General features: G+C 42.2%; 1 protein-coding gene across 2 annotated transcripts in view; it reads left to right on the top strand.

The window, feature by feature from the left end:
• HECW2 (HECT, C2 and WW domain containing E3 ubiquitin protein ligase 2) overlaps nucleotides 1-12,761 on the top strand; it is a 402,520-nt gene that overhangs the window by 274,100 nt on the left and 115,659 nt on the right. The window contains exons 7-10 of one of the 2 annotated variants that reach the window (XM_011997186.1): nucleotides 3,030-3,172; nucleotides 5,198-5,298; nucleotides 5,735-7,087; nucleotides 8,268-8,363. In XM_011997186.1, coding sequence (XP_011852576.1) covers nucleotides 3,030-3,172; nucleotides 5,198-5,298; nucleotides 5,735-7,087; nucleotides 8,268-8,363 — 1,693 coding nt within the window. The remainder of the gene's footprint in view (nucleotides 1-3,029; nucleotides 3,173-5,197; nucleotides 5,299-5,734; nucleotides 7,088-8,267; nucleotides 8,364-12,761) is intronic. The other variant, XM_011997187.1, reaches the window with a different exon arrangement.

Here is a 12,761-nt window from a genome sequence, read left to right as displayed (position 1 = left end):
GAACCCAGCGGGCGGAGCTTGCAGTGAGCAGAGATCGTGCCACTGCACACCAGCGTGGGCAACAGAGCGAGACTCCATCTCAAAAAACAAAAACAAAAACAAAAAAAAAACGACATTGTCTGAGATTCTGGTTGTCGAATTACATTGCCCTAGGAAAAAGGTGGTGAAGGTGCACATGTTGGAATCAAAAGGGAGCTGAAAAACTGAAAAGTCAGTTTAGGGATGTGAGGTGGTGCTAAAGGTTTGGCTTCACTTATGCGGCCTGTTAGGTGACCCCTCTGCTGAAATTACTGCCATAACCCATTTGACTTCACCTATCTAAGCAATCATAGTGTGAATACTGCTATTGTGTTACTGAGTTATTTCTGTTTAGAGCTTCCTGTGTGTTTATTTAAGAACAAATTGTCTTTGAGCTGCTTGTTCTAATCAGGACATATGGATCCTTCCTTCTTCTATCCCTTGTTCTCTCCCTTCCTCCTTTCTTTCCTCCCTCCTTCCTGCTTTCTCTTTGTCCCTCCCTCCTTCTCCCTCTTTCTTTAAAGATCTTAGGGCAGTTGGGCTAAAGAAAGGGATGTTCTTCAATCCTGACCCTTATCTTAAGATGTCAATTCAGCCAGGAAAGAAGAGCAGTTTCCCCACCTGTGCCCACCATGGGCAGGAGAGACGGTCCACTATCATCAGTAACACCACCAATCCAATTTGGCACCGAGAGGTAAGATGATCCCTAGGGGTCTCCTACTTGTCAGTGAGGAAGTCAGCCCAGTCTGTCTCTTTCCTCGGGACTTTTGCATCCTCAGGTTGTTGATGAAGTGACTAGGGGTTCTGTCGGGAACGGGATACAATGAGAATGAGCTATTCCTACCTCTCCAGAGCCGGGTCTAAGGTAAGACAAATGAAGCTGTGACTTCAGGGGAACAATTTAAGGACCCTCCGAAAAATTCAGTTGTTAAAATAAAGATCCTAATGCATTTTTTTAAAACTCACAATTAATGCAAAAAGTTCATGAATAAAATATGAAAATTTGAAGTAAGGACAGGATCAGTAACATTGCCTTGTAGAGTCCTAGTGGGACCTGAGGCAAGAGGAAAAATCAGCAATACTGGTCGTGTTTTTCTTTAAAATTTTGATATTTTGTTGTAGCATACATTTAGTATAAATTAAAGGAATTTCTCTCTCTACGGGCTTTGGCAAATGTTTTATGAATTTCTAGATTTTCGTTAATTAGATGAGCCATTCAAGGAGTCATCATCCTGCGTGAAGCCAGATTGTGTTGATGGTATTTTAGACTTCCTCACAGCTACAGTATGCTACCAGTCATCTTAGTGCACCATATCAGTGAAATCAAGCAAAGGGTTTTCTCATTTGAACTATGGAAAGTCAGAGAATGAACAAACAGACACTTCTTATCTAGTGAGCAAAGCTTGAGCTGTCCCTCCATTTCTCAGAGATCTGAGGTATGTTTTACATAACTAGTGTGAGAATGTTTCTGGGCTGGCATAGGAGTTACGCAGTTAATTAGATCATACCCTCAATATTTAACGACAACAATATGTTCTAACAATGTTGTAGAAATATTTAATTGGAGAGAGGTATTCAGGGGATCTAAAACCAATTGGAGAAAAGATATGGTTGTTTGAGACTTGCCAACACAGCAAGATATTTCTCCTGGGCGGTTCCTATGGTTTTGGATGTTGAATATGGCTTGTATTCTTATGCTTGGTTTAAGAAACTACTAATGATCTATCATGGTAAAAAACTATTAAGGGCATACCACTTAGTCTAATGCATTTCAAAGCCTGGAAGAAATAAAAATGTATCTCAATATGATTCCAGAAGGCACATAATAGATATGATGATGAAACAAGCAGTAACTATTTTCCTAACATTTTAAATTTGCAAAGTTTTTGACCATGTCACCAGTGCAAGCCTGAAAGGGAGGCACAAAGGATGAGATTATTATGTCTTAATCTTGGTGATTAAGAAATTGAAGCTTAAGGTGTTTATGGGACTAGGTATTCAGAGACAGAAGTGGGGCTTAAACTCGGCTTTTTTATTCTAAGCAAGTACTTTTTTCCATTAAGCAGACTGCCAAATTGCATGGTCCTTTGGAAAACCTTAATTGTTATGACTAGATAAACCTAGAGGCACCTAAGTGAAAAGTTGGCTAACACTGTTCACATCACTGTAGTTGATGGATACTCTCAGGGAAGCCGTGAAATAATTTAGGTTAGATTCCTGGCACCATCATTTACTTATACTGAGATTCCCATCTTTAAAAAGAAAATTATATCATTGTAAAGATAAAGTGAAGATAATATATGTAAAAGTCTCTGTGAGTAAAGCTCTTCATATTTATTTTATATCTTATTAATGTCCAATCCAAATTTCCCCAGTGGCATTCTTAAAATGAAAACAACAAAACCTATCTTAACTTCATACTTTTATTTTTCTGTCCCAGAAGAAAGAAATAACCCTGTGTGCCTTTTAAACTTAAGGAAAAATTCCATCTGAACATTGTTTTAACATTTATCAGGGAAACCACAGTATTCTGCAGATGTTCCTATTTTAACCACTAAGTGGAGGAGTATTTTAAACTGTTTTGCAACTTCAGAATTTCATGAGATTAGGAATTCAAATTGTCAATCAAATATACTAGTTAATTCTAAACCATTCTATAACAAGATATTAAATATCAAAGAACTGAGATACAATAAATGTAGAGAGTACTCAAATTGCATTGTGCATAACTTAATATTTGATAACATCTCCTAAAACTGTGAAACTAGGAAGGGCTGCATGATTGACTGAGAGGGCTTCTTTTGTCATACAGATCTTTGGTGCTTTTTAGTCATGGTGAATGCTTCTGCTTCTGAGTGAATAAAGGATTGACAGTAGCTGCAGCTATTTCTAGCTATGTGGAACTCTATGTTGTTAGAATTTAAGAGATACCATTTCCTATACAAATAAAATGATACAGTATCATATTTGTCTTTCTTTTAAACCAGCATGTTATCTGTTTGTGTTTTCAGAAATATTCCTTTTTTGCACTTCTTACTGATGTCTTAGAAATTGAAATTAAAGACAAATTTGCCAAGAGCCGTCCCATCATCAAGCGTTTTCTGGGGAAACTAACTATTCCAGTCCAGAGGCTGCTGGAGCGACAGGCTATCGGGTAATCAGCCCTTACCTTTGGGGATCTTGTTGAGATTAGTTCGTATAGGAAAAAATGAAATGAAACTTGGTACTCCTAGGATTTTTCAGACTGGTAAGAAGTAGTAACACAATTCTTTTAAAAATAAAAATGTCCTTACACTTACTAAAATATACTTGACAAAAAGTAGTTTATTTTAATTATATACATTTTTTGCATCTTTATCTTTTCCAAGAGGTACCCACCATTAACATTTCAGTGTCAAATCTCATAGTGTTTGATTGTTTCTCAGTATATTGGAGTTTTTTATAAAACTTTCTCCCTAGGGCAGAATTTTAAGGTCAGGTTGATGCCTATCTTATCCTGATTAGTTCCATCCAGAGAACTTGTTACTCTTGAAAAACAGAAACAATCTTGTTTTGGAGCCATTTAAAACAAGACCTAGACTTGAGGAAGTGTTATAATAAAACTCGTAGACATATACATTCATTCAAGCAATTAAAATTTATTCATTGACATACTCTTAAAGTTTAGTTAATGTGTAATTAATGTCTTTTCTTTTCGTGAGCTTTTTGTAAGTTGTGAGTAAAGTAGTAAGTCATACTGAGGAGATAGAGAAGACCAAAAACAAGTTATGCAAATTAATAATGCATCACTGACTAGAGGCTGTAAACTGTACAGTGGAGCAAACGGTAGATAGAAGAAACATGGTGTCTTCCTTCTGAAATAGCCATTAGAGGGCAGAGGTGGAGTGATTTGGCACTATCCTTTTGATGATTTTCCTTAATTAAGAATAGGTTGGCGGGCACGGCGGCTCATGCCTGTAATCCTAGCACTTTGGTCAGCCGAGGTGGGCAGATCACCTGAGGTCAGGAGTTCAAGACCAGTCTGGCCAAAATGGCGAAACCCCCATCTCTACAAAAATACAAAAAAATTAGCCGGGCGAGGTGGCAGGGCCTGTAATCCCAGCTACTCGGGAGGCTGAAGCTGGGAGAATTGCTTGAACCCGGAGGCGGAGGTTGCAGTGAGCCAACATCGCACCACTATACTCCAGCCTGGACAACCTCGGCAACAGAGCAAGACTCTGTCTCAAAAAAAAAAGAATAAGTCATTTAATTCAGAATAAGATTGTTGCTTGTGTGCAAGAAAATGAAATGACTGCATTTGACTTGATAAAGAGTCAGACTTGAAACAGATGGACAGCTCCATCCTTGAGGAGGCAGGCGGCCTCGAGCCCGGGGCCCAGGCAAGGCAAAAACTGAACCTGCTTCCAGATCTGGGATATGACCCCACCATAGTGGCACATCTGACTTTGCCAACCATCCCATCAGCACTGCTTACAAGGCACCCTGAGAATCAGTGATAGGCCAGGCTCCCCAGCAGGGAGGGCCAGCAGCTCCAGCCTTCTTACTCTACAGGCGAGGAAGGAGAGCTTAGTGGCCCTCTCCCCATCACACAGCCAGGGCTGCTGTCTTGGGTATGAAGGGCCCTTTCCTTCTTGTGTTCTTGTGCTTCTTTCCCCTAACTCCCAGTTCCTGTTCTTCAGGGTATCACACAGTGCCCTATGTGCTGTGTTGGGTGATAATCCTTAGCTGCAAGTGTCCTTTTAGAACCAGCTTCCTGTTGTGCTAAATGCTGAGGAAACAGGCCCTCTCCCCTTTTACGCCCGAGTCAAAAAACCCCTAAAACTTGAGGCCTTTCACAACTCCTTTATGACCTTCAAAATGTCCTTTTCCTGGTCACCCCTTAAAAGTGAGAGAGTGAATCAGTGTCCTTAAAAATATTCACATAGCGTGTGATACCTTATGCTCTTAATAATAATTTTTCTTAGGACAACATTTCGTTTTATCCCAGGGTTTATAAGTGTTCCATTTGTGTGAATGAATAATATTACATTGGACTATAATGTGCTTGGAGCCTTTAATGTTCTTGTGAGTCTGAAAGTTTCAAGAGAGATAGGAGGGATTTGGGGGGGTGGCCTGTGGAAAGAAGGCGAAGGCTGACTCCAGTGTAGTCAGGATGAAAGCAGCATTTCTCTTCTTACAGTGATCAGATGCTCAGCTACAACCTTGGCAGAAGGCTTCCAGCTGACCACGTGAGTGGGTACCTCCAGTTTAAAGTGGAGGTTACATCTTCTGTTCATGAAGGTGAGATATCAGTATATCTGTATGAATACATTGCTATAGGAAAAGCTTGTTAAACCTAACTCAATTGTCAGTTTGCTTCTGAACAGAATTGAATTCATGTTCTGTTTTGAAAGTAAAATAACTGTCAAACAATTACCTGCTGAAATTTTCTGAGCAAGTACGAAAGCCTGTTTCCCCAAAAATGTCTCTTAGATTGATGCCTACATTTTGAAACTGGGCTGTAGAGTTTTCAGCCATACTAACATATTTAGCTCCTGTGCCAAACCAACTAGCAGTCTCCTCGTTTAGTAGTGAGTGGTGAATCTCAGCAAGTCAGTAGAAAGCCCTCAGTGGAATGACTGATTTCTTTGAACTTAATGGTGGCAAAGCAAGTAGGTCATAAAATGTTCATTTGTTATTTCTAGTTAATTTTTAGAAATGCTGTTTTCTCATTCAGATGCCTCTCCGGAAGCTGTTGGCACAATACTTGGAGTCAATTCTGTGAATGGAGACTTAGGTAGCCCTTCTGATGACGAGGACATGCCAGGGAGCCATCACGACAGCCAGTTGTGCTCTAACGGGCCAGTTTCTGAGGACAGCGCTGCCGATGGGGCCCCCAAACATTCATTCAGGACTAGCTCCACACTGGAAATAGACACCGAGGAATTAACCTCCACTTCTTCAAGGACCTCACCTCCCAGAGGACGTCAGGATTCACTCAATGATTACTTAGATGCTATCGAACACAACGGCCACTCCAGGCCAGGGACAGCGACCTGCTCTGAGAGGTCCATGGGCGCCTCTCCGAAACTGAGGAGTAGTTTTCCCACCGACACAAGACTCAATGCCATGCTTCATATTGACTCAGATGAAGAAGATCACGAGTTCCAGCAAGACCTGGGTTACCCATCTTCCTTGGAGGAGGAGGGAGGCCTGATCATGTTTAGCAGGGCATCCAGAGCTGATGATGGAAGCCTGACATCTCAGACAAAGCTGGAGGACAACCCTGTTGAGAATGAGGAAGCCTCCACACACGAAGCCGCTTCCTTGGAGGATAAGCCAGAAAATCTTCCAGAGCTTGCAGAAAGCTCCTTACCTGCAGGCCCAGCCCCAGAGGAAGGTGAAGGCGGCCCAGAGTCTCAACCCAGTGCTGACCAGGCCAGTGCTGAATTGTGTGGCTCTCAAGAGGTAGATCAGCCCACAAGTGGGGCAGACACGGGGACTTCTGATGCATCAGGAGGAAGCCGAAGAGCCGTCAGTGAGACCGAGTCTCTTGATCAGGGCTCCGAGCCTTCCCAGGTGTCCTCTGAAACAGAACCCAGTGATCCTGCCAGGACAGAGAGTGTGAGCGAAGCCAGCACCAGGCCCGAGGGAGAGAGTGACCTGGAATGCGCTGACAGCTCCTGCAATGAGAGTGTGACCACGCAGCTGTCCTCTGTGGAGACGCGGTGCTCCTCTCTTGAGAGTGCACGGTTTCCTGAAACCCCAGCCTTCTCTTCTCAGGAGGAGGAAGACGGAGCCTGTGCAGCAGAGCCCGCCAGCAGCGGCCCTGCCGAAGGGTCGCAGGATTCCGTGTGCACTGCTGGTTCTCTACCTGTGGTACAGGTGCCCAGTGGGGAGGAGGAAGGGCCAGGGGCAGAATCGGCCACTGTACCTGACCAGGAGGAGCTGGGGGAGGTCTGGCAGCGGAGGGGGAGCCTGGAGGGAGCTGCAGCTGCTGCCGAGAGCCCTCCCCAAGAAGAGGGCAGTGCTGGGGAGGCCCAAGGCACCTGTGAAGGAGCAACTGCCCAGGAGGAGGGCGCTACTGGAGGTAGGATATGGACACCACTGTGGCTTTTGGCTCGAGCGTAGCTGTGCAGAGAGAAGTTCTGTAGTTTTCCCCTCAATCTAAACAAGGCCGCAGGTTGCATATTACCTGAATTCCTCACCTTGAGGTTCAGCAGGGGAAGAGAGGCACGATTGAAAACAGGGCCAGGAAGAGAAGGAAACAGGTAACAAATGTGTGGGCGGCTGAAACCCTTCCTCTAGATTAGGCCTCCTGTTTCAGAGTGGGGAGACCGAGGGACTTCATCACATAGCTAGGAAGAAGGCAGCATGATTTGCGTCCAGATGGGCTTGAGTTCAAATTCAGTGCTCTTTTAAAAAATGGCTCTTCTGCTGCTGAAGTAACAGGCCTGTTAAACAGCAGTCTTCACACTTAAATAATGGGTCTCTTTTGGAACCTGGGTCTGTAGATACACAACCACACAAGCTGGCAGCTTCAGCCTTAGTGTAATCTGCAAAGGTTATGAGAAACACCTAGTCACTCCTCCTTTCTAAAATTTCACAGTGGAAGATTAACATATGCTATGCATCAAAGGTAATATTTTTGTCTTCTACAATTTAGTAATGTCTACTAAGTTAGGTGATGCATTCTGACTTGGAGAATAAGCTGTTTTTGTATCCAAGGATACAAATTTACACCTGAAATTTGTATTACTCTCAGTGAATGTGGCTCTCTAGAATGATTACTTCAAAATGCCCTATAAGGATGCATTAAAAATCAAAGAGCAATTTCATATGTCTGGCTGGCATAACTCAAAAATAGGAATGATTTTCTTATTCTGTAATTTATTTTTCTACCTACATGATCCCTTCTTTTCATCCTCCTCTTTTTTTTTTTTTAAATTTTGTTTCCTTCATTATATTGTAGCCACCATGTGACCCTGAAGCATTAGCGCATGGCCAGGACAGAGGCCATTGTGAGTGAGGGATGAGGAAGCGGAAGCCGCATGAGGGGAGGGATACGTGCAGAGGACAGTTCTTCAGGAAGCCTGCTTCTAAGCATTCACCTCCTATTCTCTTCTTTTGTTTCTAGGTCCTCATATGGGAAATGAGACTAAACAGAGAAAAGAAACTAGCCTTGGAATTTGTGTTAGGTTTTTATGTAGAGTCTGTTTTGATACTGAAAGAGAAAACAATATCTGGTAACTTTCTACCTTTAATCCTAGGTTCTCAAGCCAACGGCCACCAGCCACTGCGATCACTACCTTCAGTGCGCCAGGATGTTAGCCGGTACCAGAGGGTGGACGAGGCTCTCCCACCAAGTGAGGACCTGTTAGTTAAAAGGGCCCACCTTAATCAAAGGGTGAAAGGTGACAGGCAGACTCATTCCCATGAGTCTTAAAAGATGGATACGTGGTCTTCAAGTGGAAGGAATCTGGGGGCTGCCACTTAGCATAGCAGGTGTAGTCTGGGATGTGCTAGGCTAATGACTCTTCTCTGGCACCATTCTGCTGAAAGAAAGGGCAGCTGTAAACCCTGCGCTGCCCATGGGGTAAACACTATAATAATGGAGGTAGATCCAGATATTTTGGGAAATTGGGTGCATAACAGAATTTTTTAAAATTATGCCCAACCACAGCATGAATGTTCTATCAGCTAATAGACAAATTGGTACACTCTCTTAGAAAAACCTCACTCTATGTAATATACTGCCTTTCTGTTCACTTACAGCATTTAAAATCATTAAGCACAAGGTTCTGATATTTTTCCTTAGGGATATGCAGGGAAGTATTGTTAATTTCAGAAATTAGTCTACTACTTATTTGGGACATGACAGTTATCTGGGGATTTGAAAGACATTTCATTTATTTCACTTTCAGAAAACACGTAGCACTTAAAGGAGAGATGGTGGAGGATTAGGGATGCTGGGATATAGTTACATAACCTGTGTTAAAGGTATGAGTGATACCCTCAGCCAGTCATAATCCAGATGAAATGTAAACTCGTATGTAAATTTCGACAGTTATTTAAAGAGATGTAGCTCTATGAGAGCAATGCATTTTGACGAATATTGATAAAGCCTGGTAAACATTGCTTTGAAAAAAAACACTGTAAGGTACACCCTTTTGCCTTACCCCTTTCCTTCTTGCTCCCCCGCTCCACTTACCCATCTTATATGTGATCATGACAAGAGGTTGATGCCTGGGTTCCTCTGTGTTTTAAAAATGGTGGGACATAAAGAAGAGAGGGGACGAATTTAAAGGGTTACAATTCTGAGTGGTTAGTCTGGCAAGTACCGACAAAAGAGCTGAATGGTACTGTGGAGAATTTATCCAAATATCGCCTTAATCCTTTTGAAATTATTTTGGGCACAGATCTTTCCCTCGTTTGTTTATTTGGATAACTACGGGCTGTGACTCATAGGAAACATATTTTAAGCAGTTTAAAATAAAATGGACTGAGAGATTAATTAACCTTATGTCATCTTAGGCAGGTAGAGGGGCCCAGGGACCCGAGAGGGCCACAGAAAACTTCCTTACTGATAACACATTTGGTAAACCCTTAGAGAAAAGATGAGTCAAAAAAGTAAAATGTTCCTGGAAGATATTTAGGTATAATTGGAGCAAAACAAATTCGGAGCACTAGGAGAGAGTTCTGGGAGAGCTGTATTTTTATGTATATACAGATTAATAGTCATTTAGAGTTTCAGAGTGTTGGACAGTAGCATTGCAGAAGTGCATTGATAAATCACGTCTTCCTAGCCACATCCAATTGCTGTAATTTTTGCTATGTAAGTTTGGTCTCCTGATTGTTTTTAATAAAGACAGATACTTTCCTGCTGAAATTATGACCACTGTTTGTGATATCTCAATGTATTGTTTAAATACTGGTGTTTGCATTACACCTGTAGATACATCTTGGGAAATTTTTTTTTTTTACAATTGGCAGTTTCTTTTAATGAGTTGATGTATTTGCAAAAGTAAAGGCAACTTAGTGACTCATCATATTTAATCAGTGACTGACAAACAAGAGGAAAATTCTTAAGAAGTATTCCCTTTTATTCAGAGGTTTTCAGTGGTGGCAGGGGGTGCCACCCACTAGGCGATGTTTAGAGTTGAGGCGGGGTGGGTAGCCTTTCAGTGTAACAGTGGTTGAAGGGTGCTACTGGCATTTAGTGGGTGGAGGCCAGTGTATCAAACATCCTGCAATGGTGAGACAGTTGGATACAACTAAGAAGTGTCCCACCCAAAATTCGACAATGTGCCCTCTAAGAAACACTTCTCTGTGCTAATTTATTTAATGCTTGATAAATAACATTGTTTTTGTAAAATATAAACAGAATTTTTATATTTTAAAAACTCAGAAGTAAAGATGCCTCCCTCTAAAAATATTAGTTATACACACACACACACACACACACACACACACACTCTCATACACTCGTGTTATAGGACCAAGCAACTTGCACATTTGGGGATGTGTCTTCTCATGGCTAGGTTGTGGATTGTGGTCTGAACATACCTGACTGCTGTTCAGCTCTGTCAACCATTCCCATGTGTGTCTCGTCCTTGTGACAGTGGTAATCGCTTGGCTGCCCTTGCTACTTCTCTGTCCTCACCTCAGCTAGGTCCCTGCCCTCCTTTTCTAACTGGACAACTCTGCTACTACCTCTGGCCATACATCTGACTTACAGCTGTGGCATCTACACTTTGTGGTGTCTTGTGGCTTCTGAGGCTCAGCTAGGGGTGTCGGCTGGATCGTGCAGACAGGCCCATCTCTTAAATGACCTGGCTGAATTTTAAGGCTAACAGTTGTGATTTTTAACACTGTCAGTTATTATAAGTTCATTTTTGTGGTGATTTACACTTTACAAAGCACGCTTTTGCATGCTTTCCTTTATTTTTTGTTCTTTCAATAATTTTGCGAGGTAGGTGAACAGGTCTTGTCTGTAATTTATAGGTTGTTGCATAGAAGTCAGCTAATCTGATTCTTTTATTTTATAGTTGCAGAAACTGAAGCCCAGATCAATTAAGTAATTTGTTTAAGATTTCATGCAAGTAAAAGTTGAGACAGAGTCTCAGATATTCCCTCTCCTCTAACAGGTATTCTGATCTGAGATTGGAAGGGAAGGGCCTATTGTGTGGGTAGATGAATGTAAATCCTGAAGGTCTGGTTTGAGGCAGAGGGTGGCTTACATGGTGATGTGTTATTTATTGGGCACCACCAATGCCTCACATCAGAGGGTTTGGAGGTTTCTCTGAAACTTCAATATATTGCCGTGCTTTGAGGTCAGACCCACCAGAAGACTCAAAAAGTGCTCAGCTTTCTCTTCCTCTGGGATAGAGTTATGCAAAGAGGCCCTCCTCAAGGAGGCCCCTCACCTAGTAGGGAAGTGGCTGCAGTGGTTTGAGCCAACATGTTGTAGTCCAGATAGATGTGTTGTATTCAGCATCTGTATTAGACCCAGCAGCACCTTTCCTCTCTGTGCAGGTCACTTTCTTTCTACCCTAGGGACAAGCTACTGAAGCAGTGTAGTTTGAGCTTTGGTGGCCGCCATTCTTGATTCTTTTTTTTTGCTCTGTCACCCAGGCTAGAGCACAGTGGCATGATCATGGTGCACTGCGGCCTCAAACTCATGGGCTCAAGTGAAGCTCCTGCCTGGGCCTCCTGAGTAGCTGGGACTATAGGCGAGCATAATCATGCCTGGCTGGTTTTTTTATGTTTTTATGTTTTGTAGAGGAGTCTCACTGTGTTGCCAGGGCTGGCCTTGAACTCCTGGCCTCAAGCTGTCCTCCCACCTTGGCCTCCCAAAGTGCTGGGAGTATAGGTGAGAGCCACTGTGCCTGGGCTTGATTCTTTTTTTCTTTTTCTTTATCATTATTATTGTTGTTCTTGTTATTTTAGTTCCTTTTCATCGTATTTTCAGGGATTTACTTGTTTGCTTTCTTCTTTTTCCATTCTTATTTCTCCCATCTCAAGAAGGGAAACAGATCTTGGACTTAGTACTAAGACTGATCAGCAGTGACGATGATCTACCAATTGGTTCTCAAAATCTTACTCTTGCCTTAGGCCACACAGAGTGCACTGTGGCCTTGTGGCTTGTGTAACACCAGCTCTAGTTGAGAGATATTCTAATGATTTGTAAAAAACAAGAAAGTTCCAGGCCTTGGAGGCAGCATGACACTGTTGAGAGCCTCCCAGGGAAGTAGCTTGGACTCAGTTATGCACAGAATGCCTTAAGAATTTGCTGTATCTTCTCATTCTGATGTTACTGATGGTCCTGGCAGCTAGAGGTAGTTCAAGGCTGAAGCCCTCTAGAATATTATTGGCATGACAACTGTTGTTCTTTTTAGCATTAAGATGAGTGAAAAAAGAATCACTAGCCCAGCCCCTCTGAAAAACTATTTTCTTTTTCTCTTATTGATTCCAGTGTAATTGTGACTTAACCCATTGCTGCGTTGGAGACAATATGGAATTGTTGTATAAATGTTTTTCCCCCAAAATGGTAGTTTTTGTAGGAATAGGACTAGAATTCAGAATGAACAGTCTGGGTTAGTGTACTCCGATAGGATTCAAGATGTTGCATATTGTTAGGACTAGTCTATTACTTACGTGAGGGGTTCAAATGGGTAGTTCTGGACAACTATAGGGGAACATTTATCATTTTTGTGTGGTTGTACACTTTCATTATTAAAGTGTTTTTTTAAATGAAGGCCTAA

The sequence above is a fragment of the Mandrillus leucophaeus genome, unplaced genomic scaffold, assembly GCF_000951045.1.
Source record: "Mandrillus leucophaeus isolate KB7577 unplaced genomic scaffold, Mleu.le_1.0 Scaffold532, whole genome shotgun sequence".
NCBI classification, from domain to species: Eukaryota; Metazoa; Chordata; class Mammalia; order Primates; family Cercopithecidae; genus Mandrillus; species Mandrillus leucophaeus.
Note: the sequence above shows the minus strand (reverse complement) of the source record. Positions and strands in the feature narration are given on the sequence as shown.